Source organism: Amblyraja radiata, chromosome 9, assembly GCF_010909765.2.
Source record: "Amblyraja radiata isolate CabotCenter1 chromosome 9, sAmbRad1.1.pri, whole genome shotgun sequence".
Lineage (NCBI taxonomy): Eukaryota > Metazoa > Chordata > Chondrichthyes > Rajiformes > Rajidae > Amblyraja > Amblyraja radiata.
In genome coordinates this window covers 57,279,629-57,295,068 of record NC_045964.1, presented here as the reverse complement: position 1 = coordinate 57,295,068, position 15,440 = coordinate 57,279,629, and the positions used below count along the sequence as shown (strand labels likewise).

The following is a 15,440-nucleotide window of genomic DNA, read 5'->3' as shown; positions in this document are numbered from 1 at the left end:
TTTCTTCACTGCCTGCTGTACCTGCATGCTTACTTTCATAGACTGATGAACAAGGACCCCCCAGATCCCGTTGTACTTCCCCTTTTCCCAACTTGACGTAATTTAGATAATAATTTGCCTTCCTGTTTTTGATACCAAAGTGGATAACCGCACATTTATCCACATTAAACTGCATCTGCCATGCAACTGCCCACTCCCCCAACCTGTCCAAGTCACCCTGCATTCCGCTAGCGCTAAGAGCTCTATCTAACTCTCTTCTATCTGGGACACATGACAATGAATGAATGAATAAGTTTATTAGCCAAGTATGTACACATACAAGGAATTTGTCTTTGTGCTCCGCCCGCAAGTAACAACACGACATACAGTAGACTATTAAGAATAAGACATAAAACTTTAAGAATAAAACATTATAGTTTCAACATGTGAATTAAATTAAATACCCAGAGCAAAAGGAAGCTACAGATGTTTGGTTATTGAGTAGAGCTACTACTCGTGGATAAAAGCTGTTTTTACGTCTGTCTGTGGCAGCTTTGACAGTCCGGAGTCGCCTTCCAGAGGGAAGTGATTTTGTGGCCAGGGTGAGAGGGGTCAGAGATGATCTTACCCGCTCGCTTCCTGGCCCTTGCAGTGTACAGTTTGGCAACGTGGGGGGGGGGGGACGGAACCGCTCTTGACCCCCGGCTGCAATCCCCCCACCCCTCGTCAGTTTGCACCCTAGGGTGCCATTGCAGACACTCACGTTCCTCTCCACCGCGATGACGGTGTCCTTCACTTTCAGCAGCTCCAGCGTGGTTTCCCAGTTTTCCTTCTCCCACTTCTCCTTCTCCGAGCTGTTCGACTGGGAGGAAATGTTCTCCTCCTCCTGACGCTGCAGCAGGGCCTCCATGTTCCGCTTGACCTGGAGAACACACATGGGCAGGGTCGGCGAGTTTGTAGGGTCATAAGGTCAAAAGTCATAGGAGTGGGAATCAGGCCATTCCTAGTACCCCGGTGCGTTGGCAGATCAATTTCCCTCCTGGGATAAATAACGTTCTGTCGTATCGCATCGTAACGTATTCGGCCCATCAAGTCTACTCCGCCATTCAATCGTGGCTGATCTATCTCTCCCTCCTAACCCCATTCTCCTGCCATCTCCCCATAACACTCGACACCCGACACCCGCACTAATCAAGAATCTATCTATCTCCGCCTTAAAAATATCCACAGCCGTCTGTGGCAAAGTTACTAGATTGTTACTAGATTGTTACTAGATTGTTACTAGATTGTTACTAGATTGTTACTAGATTGGCAGACCACGAGAGGTCAACCAGCGTCCACACTTCCTGGTTTCTCGAATTACAAGACAATAGACAATAGGTGCAGGAGTAGGCCATTCGGCCCTTCGAGCCAGCACCACCATTCAATGTGATCATGGCTGATCGTCCACAATCAGTACCCCGTTCCTGCCTTCTCCCCATATCCCCTGACTCCGCTATCTTTAAGAGCCCTATCTAGCTCTCTCTTGAAAGTATCCAGAGAACCTGCCTCCACCGCCCACTGAGGCAGAGAATTCCACAGACTCACCACTCTCTGTACTCAGCTTTGGTCCCCCTGCCGGAGGAAGGGGATCATTCAGCTGTAAAAGGGCGAGGAGGAGGTTGATGAGATTTGTTGCCGAGACTCGAGGAACTAGTCATAGAATCGTACAGCGTAGGAACAAGCCCTTTTACCCAACATGACCACCCACACACTAACGCTATCCTACACACTTGGGGCAACTTTTTACGGAGATCAATTAACCTGTGGGAGGAAACTGGAGCACCCGGTGGAAACCCACATGGTGAGAGGGAGAGCGTACAAACTCCACATGTAGACAGCACCCGAGGTCGGGATCGAACCTGGGTGTCCGATGCTGTGAGGCAGCACTAATCCTGCCCCCAGTACTGATCCTGCCCCCAGTACTGATCCTGCACCCAGTACTAATCCTGCCCCCAGTACTAATCCTGCACCCAGTACTAACCCTGCCCTGGTACTAATCCTGCCCCCAGTTCTAATCCTGCCCCCAGTACTAATCCTGCTCCCAATACTAACCCTGCCCCCGGTACTAATCCTGCCCCCGGTACTAATCCTGCCTCCGGTACTAATCTTGCCCCCGGTACTAATCCTGCCCCCGGTACTAACCCTGCCCCAGTACTAACCCTGCCCCGGTACTAATCCTGCCCCCAGTACTAATCCTGCCCTGGTACTAATCCTGCCCTGGTACTAACCCAGCCCCAGTACTAATCCTGCCCTGGTACTAATCCTGCCCTGGTACTAACCCTGCCCTGGTACTAATCCTGCCCCCAGTACTAACCCTGCCCCCAGTACTAACCCTGCCCTGGTACTAATCCTGCCCCCAGTACTAACCCTGCCCTGGTACTAACCCTGCCCCCAGTACTAACCCTGCCCCCAGTACTAACCCTGCCCCAGTACTAACCCTGCCCCCAGTACTAACCCTGCTCCCAGTACTAACCCTGCCCCCAGTACTAACCCTGCCCCCAGTACTAACCCTGCCCCCAGTACTAATCCTGCCCCCAGTACTAACCCTGCCCCCAGTACTAACCCTGCCCCCAGTACTAACCCTGCCCCCAGTACTAACCCTGCCCCCAGTACTAACCCTGCCCCCAGTACTAACCCTGTCCCCAGTACTAACCCTGCTTACCGTGCTGAGCTCGAGGCGTAGCTCCTGGTTGAGAGTGCTGGACTCTGCCAGCCGAGACTCGAGAGCTTGCACCTTCTCCTCCTTGATCTCCAGTGTCTGCTTCATCGTGGACTCAATCCTCGTCTCCAGGAGCTTGTATTTGCTAAAAGCAACACACCGAATAAAGTGGAGAAAGAGGACGGGCAACCTTTCGGGTCGGAATCCTGCCTCATAAATTCAGAAGTGATAGGAGCAGAATTTGGCCATTCGGCCCATCCAGTCTACTCTGCCATTCAATCATAAACTGAAGAGCTTGTCGGAAGAATGGTCCTGACCCGAAAACTCACCTATTCCTTCTCTCCAGAGATGCTGCCTGACCCGCCGAGTTACTCCAGCAGTTTGTGTTTATCTTTGGTGTAAACCTGCACCTGCAGTTCCTTCGTACACACAAAATGAACTACTGTTCCCCATGCGAATAACATAGCCCCTTCTCTCCCCCCCCCCCCCTCCCTCCTCCTCATTTGGGTTAATATTTTTAAAAGAATCTAAGACTTCTTTCTCCGATTCTCATTGCTTCATTGACCTCTTCCCATCGATGGTCAACGAGACAAAGTCGATGTGTAGTTTAGTTTATCGTCACGAGGTACAGTGAAAAGCTTTTGTTGCGCGCTATCCAGTCAGCGGAAAGACATTACATGATTACAATCGAGCCGTTCGCAGTGTACAGATACAGGATAAGGGAATAACGTTTGGCAGAGCCATTGGGAACAAAGCTAAAAAAGGGATTGTGAATACATAGAACAGTGCAGCTCAGGAGCAAGTGTGTCTGGACTGTGGACGGAAATTCTGTGATGGACAGAGGAAGATTTAGACTTTACCTTTACTATAGACGTTGGAGCTAGAGCACGGAAACAGGCCCTTCGGCCCTCCCAGACCATGCCGACCAGCGATCATCCCATGCACCAGCACTATCCTACACTTTAGGGACAATTTGCAATTTTTACTGAAGCCAATTAACCTGCATTTTTGGAGCGTGGGAGGAAACCGGAGCACCCGGAGAAAACCCACGCGGGTCACGGGGAGAAAGTACAAACTCCGTGGAGGCAGCACCCGTAGTCAGGATCGAACCGGGGTCCCTGCCGCTGTGAGGCAGCAACACTACCACTGTGCCACCGTGCCGCCCAGAAACTGCAGATGCTAGATATTTTAAATAAAACTACTCAACTCAACTCAGCAGGTCAGGCAGCAGCCGTGGAGAAAGACAAAATTAACCTTGAACGTAGAAACTAAAGGCACAGTGGCCCAGCGGTAGAGTTGCTGCCTCACAGCGCCAGAGACCCGAGTTTGATCCTGACTACGGGTACTGTCTGTGCGGAGTTTGTACGTTCTCCCCGTGGTCACGAGGGTTTTCCCCAAGATAGACAATAGACAACAGGTGCAGGAGTAGGCCATTCGGCCCTTCGAGCCAGCACCGCCATTCAATGTGATCATGGCTGATCATCCCCAATCAATACCCCGTTCCTGCCTTCTCCCCATATCCCCTGACTCCGCTATCTTTAAGAGCCCCATCTAGCTCTCTCTTGAAAACATCCAGAGAACCCGCCTCTTGAGGCAGAGAATTCCACAGACGTCCGCAGAGAATTCCACAGAGATCCTCGGTTTCCTCCCACACTCCCAAGACGTGCAGGTTTGTAGGTTGATTGGCTTGGTGTAAATGTAAATTGTTCCCAGCGTGTGTAGGTTAGTGTTAGTGTGCGGGGATCGCTGGTCGGCACAGACTCGGTGGGCCGAAGGGCCTGTTTCCGTGCTGCGTCTCTAAACTGAACTAAACTAAAAGGTGGTTTAAAAAACGTTATAAATGGCATCAATCTGAATCAAACTTCTTTGAGGGTTTATTGCCTCCTGTTCAAAGAGTTGACTTTACTTTTTCAGGTAGGGAGCCAACGCAGACAACTTTGGAGACTGCATTTCAGCAGTTCCTGCAGTGGCCAGCAGAGGGGGGGCTTCCCTGCATTAATGACATTCTCAGACTCCCGATTATGTGGGAATGTTGGATGTTCGTAGAGTGGCCCTTCGTCACAACTCGTGCACTCCGACCACGATGCCCCATCTACGCTAGTCCCGTCTCCCCGCCTATGACCCATATCCCTCTAAACCGGTGCTGGCTCGAAGGGCCGAATGGCCTCCTCCTGCACCTTTTTTCTATGTTTCTATCTATGAACTTAGATACACAGAGTGATACAGTGTGGAAACAGGCCCTTCGGCCCAACTCCCCCACACCGGCCAACAATGTCCCAGCTACACTAGTTCTATATCCCTCCAAACCTGTCCTGTCCATGTGCCTGTCTAACTGCTTCTTAAACGATGGGATAGTCCCAGCCTCAACTACCTCCTCTGGCAGCTTGTTCCATACACCCACCTTTCTCCCCATATTCCTTGATGTTGTTAGCCCCAAGAACTAAATCTAACTCTCTCTTGAAAACATCCAGTGAATTGGCCTCCACTGCCTTCTGTGGCAGAGAATTCCACAGATTCTCTGCCACAGGATGAAAAAGTTTTTCCTTTTCTCCGTTCTAAATGGCCTACCCCTTATTCTTAAACTGTGACCCATGGTTCTGGACTCCCCCTACATCGGGAACATTATTCCTGCCTCTAGCCTGTTCAATCCCTTAAGAATTTTATATGTTTCTATAAGAACCCCTCTCAACCTTCTAATTGTATTTGCCTCAACTACCTCCTTAAGAGATACAGCACGGAAACAGGCCCTTCGGCCCACCGAGTCCGCGCCGACCAGTGATCACCTCATACATTAACTCTAGCCTACACACTAGGGACAATTTACAATTTTGATCAAAGCAAATTAACCTACAAACATTAGCGTCTTTGGAGTGTGGGAGCAAACCGGAGCACCCGGAGAAAACCCTCACGGGTCACGGGGAGAACGTATAAACTCCGTACAGATAGCGCCCGTAGTGAGGATCGAACATGGGTCTCTGGCGCTGTGAGGCAGCAACTCTACCGCTGCACCACCGTGCCGCCCTCTGGCAGCTTGTTCCATATACCCACCACCCTCTACGTGAAAGAGTCGCCCCTCTGGGCTCCTGTTAAGTCTTTCCCCATTCGTGTAAATTTGGATAGGCAGGGAATGGAGGGATATGGATCACGTGCAGGCAGACTTGGCATCATGTTCGGCACGGACATTGTGGGCCGAAGGGACCGTTCTGAATCTGGAGGTGAGTTTCTCCAGCATTTTTGTCTACCTAAGTCTGGAGGTGTGCGTTTTCACTCACTCTGTCTAGATATCTTCAATTTCGAGACATTTGACAGTAAAACACTCTCGGCATGACACTATCTTGACTTTGGATAGTTTTATGTGCATTTTGTTCCCATGAAATGAACCCCTGGCTTGGCTGCCTGGGATGTGATGATTTTCCTATCAGCACTCTTCACTTCATCTTTGACTCTTCTACAATATGCTTGTTTTTTTACATTCCCATCAATTTCCCTCCTGGGATAAATAAAGTTCTATCGTACCGTTTGATACATTTGGCACATTTTCTCATGCCTTCTTGTGGTATCCTGTAGCATCCCTCGTTAGCCAACAACTACTGCACTTTCAGCTTGTTCTGAAAGGAATCAATTGACCCCAAAATCGGGCAGCGGTTTCCTGCACTCTTCCTGAGTGGTGCTAATCACTGCAAGTCTGGCTGGGATAGTGAGTGTGGAGGAAAGATGCCAGCATAGTTCTTTATTCCATCTTATCCACCGGTGTATAAACGCAGGGAAGATTCACCAGGCAGATTCAGACTTTAGAGAATTAATACTGATGGGGGGTGGCAGCCAAGACAAGGGTTCATTTCATGGGAACAAAATGCACATAAAATTATCCAGTCAAGATAGAGTCATGCCGAGAGTGGTTTACTGTCAAATGTCTCGAAATGGAAGATATCTAGACAGAGCGAGTGAAAACGCACACCTCCAGATTTAGGTAGACAAAAATGCTGGAGAAACTTAGCGGGTGAGGCAACATCTATGGAGCGATGGAATAGGTGATGTTTCAGGTCGAGACCCTTCTTCAGACTGATGTGGGGGGTGGGGGGGGAAGAAGAAAGGAAGAGGCGGAAACAGTAGGTTGTGGGAGAGCTAACAGGGACAGTTTATTCCCAGCTGTTATCAGGCAACTGAACCGTTCTCTCACCAACTAGAGATCAGTTCTGACCGCCCATCCATGTCATTTGAGACCCTCGAACTATCTTTAATTGGAATTTACTGGATTTAATCTTGCACTAAACGTTATTCCCTTTATCCTGTATCTGTACACTGTGGACGGCTTGACTGTAATCATGTATAGTCTTTCTGCTGAGTGGATAGCACGCAACAAAAAGTTTTTTGCTGAAACGAAAAGGACCTCTTTTACTTCAACAGGTGGACAACATCTCTGGGCAGAGCTTAAAAGTTGAAGAAACAATGGAGGGGAGTATTGAGGAGAGGCAGTTTCACCCCATGCTGCCTGATGAGCTGGTGTCGTTGCCTCTAAAAAACCATCAACATTTATGTAAAACACACGCATGCACACGCACGCGCACACACACACACGCGCACACACACGCACCCGCACACACACACACACACACACACAAGCTCACAGGCGCACATACACACACACGCACATGTGCACACACACACGCGCACACACACACGCGCCCCCCCACACACACACACGCACGGACACACACACACACGCGCCCCCCCCACACGCACACACACGCAGACGCACGCACGCGCAGCCCCCCACACACACACACACACACACGCGCGCGCACACGCACACACACACACACACACACACACACACACACAATGAGTTTAATCCCTCTGCTTGTGTCTCGACATTGCCCGGTGCTTCAGTGGGAAAGGGAGTGTCCTTACTTGTCATCGCTGCTGTGTTCTTCTTGCAGAAGCCTTTCCTTGGTCAGCCCGATCTTCTCCAGCTCCTGATTGAGCTTTTCCAACTCGTTGGACAGTTCCTGGCTCCTGAGTTTCTCGTGGCAGAGTTCCTAGAAGGCAGACGTACAGATCAGCACTCGATGACCAACATCATCCACGCCGTCAATCCAATAACCAGCAGTTCATCCAATATCGGTCTCTCAGCTGTTATCAGGCAACTGAACCATCCCACCACAACTAGAGCAGTGCTGAACTATTATCTACCTCATTGGAGACCCTCGTACTACCCTTGACTGGCTTTACCTTGCATTAAACGTTATTCCCTTATCATGTATCTGTGCTCGTTTGTAGTCATGTATTGTCTTTCCGCTGACTGGGTAGCATGCAACAAAAGCTTTTCACTGTACCTCGATACACGTGACAATAAACTAAACTGAACTGAAGGAGTTAATCCAATACCCAGTCTGAAGAAGGGTCTCGACCCTAAATGTCACCCAGTCCTTCTCTCCAGAGATGCTGCCTGTCCCGCTGAGTTACTCCAGCATTTTGTGTCTATAACTAGGAAAAGGTTCTATAGCAGAGTGGGAGAGCGGCTGTCGAACTGCGCGGGAAACCAGAATTTTATATAATTCTATCAGGTCGCCCCTCAGCCTCAGATTTTAGTTTAGTTTAGTTTAGAGATATAGTGTGGAATCAGGCCCTTCGGCCCATTGAGTCCGCACCGACCTGCGATCCCCGCACATTAACACTATCCTATCCCCACTAGGGCCAATTTTTACATTTAACAAGCCAATTAACCTACAAACCTGTACGTCTTTGGAGTGTGGGAGGAAACCGAAGATCTCGGAGAAAACCCATGCAGGTCACGGGGAGAACGTACAAACTCCGTACAGACAGCACCCGTAGTCGGGATCGAACCCGGAACTCCGGCGCTGCATTCGCTGTAAGGCAGCAACTCTAACGCTGCACCACCGTGCCGCCCGACTTTAGTTTAGTTTAGAGATACAGCCTGGAAACAGGCCCTTCGGCCCCTTATCCGCACCGACCAGCTATCACCCCGTACACTAGCACCATCTTACACATTAGGAACAATTTTACAGTAAGCCAATTAACCTACAAACCTGTACATCTTTGGAGTGTGGGAAGAAACCGGAGCACCCGCAGAAAACCCACGCAGGTCACGGGGAGAACGTACAAACTCCGTACAGACAGCACCCGCAGTCAGGATCGAACCTGAGTCTCTGGGCTGTAAGGCAGCAACTCTACCGCTGCGCCACCGTGCCGCCCTTAATGCTCCTGGGTGCTCCAGAGAAAACAATCTCTTTTCATAGCTAATATCCCCTAACCTGGGCTGCTTTAATAGCAATGATGATAGACACAAAATGCTGGAGTCACTCAGCAGGACAGGCAGCAGCTCTGGAGAGAAGGAATGGGTCGAGACCCAACGTCAGACTGAGAGTCAGGGGAGAGGGAGTCTAGAGATATGGATGGGTAAGGTGTGAAAACAACAGATCAAAGCAGTCGATGATAAGAGAATGTAGAATGGCTCGTTGTTAGCTGAGGGGAAGGGGCAACTAACGTCTGTGGAATTCTCTGCCTCAGAGGGTGGTGGAGGCCGGTTCTCTGGATGCTTTCAAGAGAGAGCTAGATAGGTCTCTTAAAAATAGCGGAGTCAGGGGATATAGGGAGAAGGCAAGAACGGGGTACTGATTGGGGATGATCAGCCATGATCACATTGAATGGTGGTGCTGGCTCGAAGGGCCGAATGGCCTACTCCTGCACCTATTGTCTATTGTCTAACACACAGCCATAAATGAACTATTCTACATTTACTTATCATCGTCTGCTTTGATCTCCCGTTTTCACACCTCAACCTTCCAAATCTCTAGTTTCCCTCTTCCCTGACTCTGAAGAAGGGTCTCGGCCAGAAACGTCACCCATTCCTTCCATGCAGAGATGCTGCCTGTCCCGCTGGGTTACTCCAGCATTGTTGGTCTATCTTCGGTGTGTAACCAGCATCTGCAGTTCCCTCCTCGAGCATTAATAGCACCTGGTCCAAGGAGGTGAAAGGCAATGAGGACTGTGGTGGTCCAAGGAGCAAGTGGAAGTACAACGGGATCTGGGGGTCCTTGTTCATCAGTCAATGAAAGTAAGCATGCAGGTACAGCAGGCAGTGAAGAAAGCGAATGGCATGTTGGTCTTCATAACAAGAGGAGTTGAGTATAGGAGCAAAGAGGTCCTTCTGCAGTTGTACAGGGCAACTAGTGAGACCACACCTGGAGTATTGTGTGCAGTTTGTGTGCCCTAATTTGAGGAAGGACATTCTTGCTATTGAGGGAGTGCAGCGTAGGTTTACAAGGTTAATTCCAGGGATGGCAGGACTGTCATATGCTGAGAGAATGGAGCAGCTGGGCTAGTACACTCCGGAGTTTAGAAGGATGAGAGGAAGTATTATTGGGGGAGTCCAGAACCAGGAGCCACAGTTTAAGAATAAGGGGTAAGCCATTTAGAACGGTGATGAGGAAACACATTTTCACACAGAGAGTTGTGAGTCTGTGGAATTCTCTGCCTCATAGGTGGAGGCCGGTTCTCTGGATACTTTCAAGAGAGAACTAGATAGCGGAGTCAGGGGATATGGGGAGAAGGCAGGAACGGGGTACAGAATGGAGATGATCAGCCATGGCGGTGCTGGCTCGAAGGGCCGAATGGCCTACTCCAGCACTTATTGTCTATTGTCCGAACTTCTCACATAGAGATGCTGGCCTTACCCAAAGTATCCTTCACCTGTTGAATGAATAAAGTTCTTACCTCCCTGAGAGTGGCTAGTGTCCTGGTGTTGATTGTAGATTGCTTGACCACTTCCCTGTAGTCCATTTCTAGATCATTCAGCTTACTGGTGCACTCCTTATACCTGCCCACTTCCTTCTCCAGCGTGCGTTTCTCCTTCTCCAGGGCGCTCATCTTCAGGCTGTTCTCCTCCTGGATGGCTTGCTTCAGTTCCACCTGCTGCCACAGCCTCTTGTTCTCCTTGTCCAGGGCCGCCTTGTCCTTCTCCATCCGCGCCGCCTCGTGCTCCAGCGACTGGTTGTCCATCTCCAGCGTCTCCAACCTCCTCCTGGAGGTCTTCAGCTCCTCCAGGTCCCTCTGCAGGAGCTGGTTCTCGTTCTCCGTCTCCCGCAGCTCCTTCTCCAGACGCTGGGTCTTGGCGTCGCTGTTGTCCAGGGTTTTCCGGAGCCTCTGGTTCTCCGAGTCCAGGCTTTGGTAGCTGGCCTCCAGCCGCTCGGACTTCCGACCGGAGGACTTCAACAGCTCCGCGACCTTCCGCAGCTCGTCCCTCTCCCTCTCCAGCTCCCGTCTCTCAGTCTCCTCCTTGGCCAGCTTGGTCCTGGCGAACTTCAAGGTCTCCACCGTCCTCCGCAGCTCCACGTTTTCCTCGTCCAGTTGCTGGTTGTCCTTCTTCACCGACTCCAACTTGACCAGCGAGTTCTGCAAACTGTCGAGGGACTTCTTCAGCGCGCCGTTCTCCACCTCGAGGGTGGACGCCTCTTGCTCCAGCGCCTCCACGTGCTGGCAGGCGATCTTCAAGGAGGCGACGCTCTTCTGGAGCTGCTCGTTGTCGTGCTCAAGCCGGCAGACGTCCTTGTCCAGCGCCTCGGCCCGTTCCCCTTTCTCTTTGTACTGTCGCAGCTCCTTGTGTGCCTGCTTCTTATCAAACTCCAGCTTGGCCAACTGGCCGCTGGTCCCGGCCAGGGTCTGCTGAAGGCTTTTGTTCTCCTTCTCAACCTCCTTCACCTTGGCTTCAGCATTGATTTCTGATCTCACCCGGAGGTTGGTGATGGCTTGGTTCAAGTGTTCATTCTCCTGCCCCAGTGCTTTTACCTGGAGTCAAGAGATCAAAGCATCAAAGGTTATCACCTCCTGAAAATTAAAGGAAACATAGAAATAGAGAAAACAGGTGCAGGTGTAGGCCATTCGGCCCTTCGAGCCAGCACCGCCATTCAATATTTCTTAGAGGTTATCCACTTTGGCGGCAAAAACAAGGGGGCAGATTATTTTCTCAATGGGGTTAGGTTAGGTAAGGGGGAGGTATAGCGAGACCTGGGTGTCCTTGTACACCAGTCACTGAAAGTTGGTGTGCAGGTACAGCAGGCAGTGAAGAAAGCTAATGGAATGCTGGCCTTCATAACAAGAGGATTTCAGTATAAGAGTAGAGAGGTTCTTCTGCAGTTGTATAGGACTCTGGTAAGACCTCTGGAATATTGTGTACAGTTTTGGTCTCCTAATTTGGGGAAGGACATCCTTGTGATTGAGGCAGTGCAGCGTAGGTTCACGAGATTGATCTCTGGGATGGCGGGACTGTCATATGAGGAAAGATTGAAAAGACTAGGCTTGTATTCACTGGAGTTTAGAAGGATGAGGGGTTATCTTATAGAAACATATAAAATTATAAAAGGACTGAACAAGCTAGATGCAGGAAAAATGTTCCCAATGTTGGGCGTGTCCAGAACCAGGGGCCACAGTCTTAGAATAAAGGGAAGGTCATTTAAGACTGAGGTGAGAAAAAACTTTTTCACCCAGAGAATTGTGAATTTGTGGAATTCCCTGCCACAGAGGGCAGTGGAGGCCAAATCACTGGATGGATTTCAGAGAGAGTTAGATAGAGTTCGAGGGGCTAGTGGAATCAAGGGATATGGGGAGAAGGCAGGCACGGGTTACTGATTGGGAACGATCAGCCATGATCACAATGAATGGCGGTGCTGGCTCGAAGGGCCGGATGGCCTCCTCCTGCACCTATTGTCTATATTTCTATGTTTCTATGAGAGATAGATCAGCCGTGATTGAATGGCAGAGCAGACTTGATGGGCCAAATGGCCTAATTCTGCTCCGTATACTTCTACTCCGTATTGCTTGTTCTTTACCTGTCGTTCTTGCTCAGCTTGGAGTAGCTCCATGCTCTTCTTTAACTTCGTTTTATCTCGCAGTAGCTCCTCACTCAGATTGCCCATGTCCTGGTTGCTTTGCTTCTCCTGTTCGAGCTCCGTCTGAAGAGTTGCCACCTGGAAGGATGGGAGGGAATCTTATTGAAACATATAAGATTATTAAGGGTTTGGACACGCTAGAAGCAGGAAACATGTTCCCGATGTTGGGGGAGTCCAGAACCAGGAGCCACAGTTTAATAATTAGGGGTAAGCCATTTAGAACGGAGATGAGGAAAAACATTTTCACCCAGAGGGTTGTGAGTCTGTGGAATTCTCTGCCTCAGAGGGCGGTGGAGGCCAGTTCTCTGGATGCTTTCAAGAGAGAGCTAGATAGTGGCGGCGCGGCTCTGGCTGCAGCGGCTCTCCGGCAGTCCTGTTTGTTTTGTGTTTTTTGGGTTGTTTATTTTCGTTTTGGTTAGTCTAGTTTTGGTTTTAGTTTGTGTTTTTTGGGGGGGGGGGGGTTGAAACGGGGCTTGCTGTCTCTCCCTGCGGGGGAATGCGACTTTTTTGTCGTATTCCCCTTCTCTGCCTCCGTCTGCGCTGAGGCCTAATGGCGGAGCTGGCGACCTCGAGGCTCAGGAGGCAGAGCCCGCCAGGACTCGCACTGAGCTCGCTCCCGTGAGGACGGCCCGGCTCGGGGCTGGAACAGGGCTTTCGTGAGGGGCTGTCACGGCCGGCCCGAGGAAGGACTGTGCTCCCGTCGGAGTAGGCCGAGCCTCGGGGAGGTACGGCCGATTCCCAGCCCGAGGGAGGAGCGGCGCCCGGGTCCGGGGCGGCCCAGCCCGGGGAGGAGGAGCGGCGCCCGGTCTGGGCGGCCCAGCCCGAGGGAGGAGCGGAGCCCAGTCGGGGCGGCCCAGCCCGAGGGAGGAGCAGTGTGCCCCGGTCGGTGGCGGCCCCTCCCGAGGGAGGAGCGGTGTCCGGTCGGGGCTGGCACAGCCCGAGGGAGGAAGCCGGCGCCCAGTCGGGCGGCCTGGCGCGAGGGAGGAGCGGCGGCCCTGGCGCGAGGCTGAGACATGTGCAGCTACTCACGTGAGGGCGATCCGTGCTCGGGGCTGGAAACGATGCTCCGGGGGCTGGACGGCAGTTCTGGTGGCCGGTGGTCCTGAGAACGGGGGTTCGGTCCGCGGGGCCAGCGGCTGCGTCAGCAGGTCTGGTGAGCGGCAGCTTCGACTACCCCGGGCCGCGGTGTTTGAGCCGCAGGACAGGTTTTAACATCGCCCGGGGGGTATCGCCTCAGCGCAGAAGGAGAAGAGGAGGGAAGAGACTGCAGCCCTAAGACTTTTGCCTCCATCACAGTGAGGAGATGTTGGGTGGACTCACTGTGGTGGATGTTAATATGTGTTTATTGTTGTTTTTTATTGTATTGTATTATATGTATGACTGCTTAAATTTCGTTCAGACTTCGGTCTGGATGACAATAAAAGGCTATTCTATTCTATTCTAGGGCTCTTAAAAATAGGGGAGTCAGGGGATATGGGGAGAAGGCAGGAACGAGGTACTGATTATGGATGATCAGCCATGATCACATTGAATGGCAGTGCTGGCTCGAAGGGCCGAATGGTCTACTCCTGCACCTATTGCCTATTGAAAGTGGAGATTAGAAGTCAACTTGGTCAACATGGAAGGGTTGAATGGTGGCATAACGGTAGAGTTGCTGCCTTCCAGCGCCAGACAGCCGGGTTCGATCCCGACTACGGGTGCTGTCTGTACGGAGTTTGCACGTTCTCCCCGTGACCTGCATGGGTTTTCTCCCACATCTTCACTTTCCTCCCGCACTCCAAAGATGTGCAGGTTTGTAGGTTAATTGTCTTGGTGTAAATGTAAACTTGTGCCCGAGTGTGTGTCGGGCAGTGTTAGTGTGCGGGGATCGCTGGTCGTTGCAGACTCGGTGGGCCGAAGGGCCTGGTCCCACGCTGTATCTCTAACTGAACACAAAGTGCTGGAGTATCTCAGCGGGTCTGGAGGACATGGTGGGCATTATTTTGGGTACTGACAGGGGTGGTGATGGAGGCAGATACCACGGTGGCGTTTAACAGGCTTTTAGACAAGCGCGCGAATACGCAGGGAATGGAGGGATATGGATCACGTGCAGGCAGAGGACATTAGATGAACTTAGCTTCAACTTCAGCACAGTCATTGTGGACCGAGGGGCCTTTCCCGTGCTCATAAGGTCAGAAGTAACGGGAGTAGAATTAGGCCATTCGGCCCATCAAGTCTACTCCGCCATTCAATCATGGCTGATCTACCTCTCCCTCCGAACCCCATTCTCCTGCCTTCTCGCCATAACCCCTGACACCCATTCTAAGCAAGCTGTGCTGTTCTGTGTTCTTATGGTCTTGACTGCTGGAGTTAATTCTTGCCTGGATAATTCTCAAGGCACCTGAATGATGTTAAGAACGGCTAAAGAATTTGTACTTCTCACCTTATCACACCTTTTGTCTTTTCAATAGACAATTCACAACAGGTGCAAGAGTAGGCCATTCGGCCCTTCGAGCCAGCACCGCCATTCAATGTGATCATGGCTGATCATCCACAGTCAGTACCCCGTCCCTGCCTTCTCCCCATGTCCCCTGACTCCGTTATTTTTAAGAGCTCTCTCTTCAAAATCAAAAGATTTTGTTCGCTACAAAAATTTTGGAGCCCCGCGCGATATTGCGCGCAACTCCGTACCCCTCCGCGCTTCTCAGTGGGACCGGCCCCGCGCGACCATGCGATGCCCGTGCGCCTCAACGCGACCACGTAATTTGCGTGCCAAGGACACGTAAGTGGGACAGGGCCTGAAGTAAGTTCAGGGCCTGTCCCACTTGGCGATTTTGACCATTTCAAAATCCAGCGGCAACGAAAAAAATGTT

General features: G+C 51.2%; 1 protein-coding gene across 1 annotated transcript in view; it reads right to left on the bottom strand.

The window, feature by feature from the left end:
* The window catches only part of ccdc88c (coiled-coil domain containing 88C), a 445,054-nt gene that overhangs the window by 316,501 nt on the left and 113,113 nt on the right, over positions 1 to 15,440 (bottom strand). The window contains exons 12-16 of the mRNA XM_033027529.1: positions 12,529 to 12,666; positions 10,418 to 11,488; positions 7,592 to 7,719; positions 2,684 to 2,825; positions 743 to 901 (exon numbers count right to left, since the gene is read on the bottom strand). Of these exons, the coding sequence (XP_032883420.1) occupies positions 743 to 901; positions 2,684 to 2,825; positions 7,592 to 7,719; positions 10,418 to 11,488; positions 12,529 to 12,666 (1,638 nt within the window). The remainder of the gene's footprint in view (positions 1 to 742; positions 902 to 2,683; positions 2,826 to 7,591; positions 7,720 to 10,417; positions 11,489 to 12,528; positions 12,667 to 15,440) is intronic.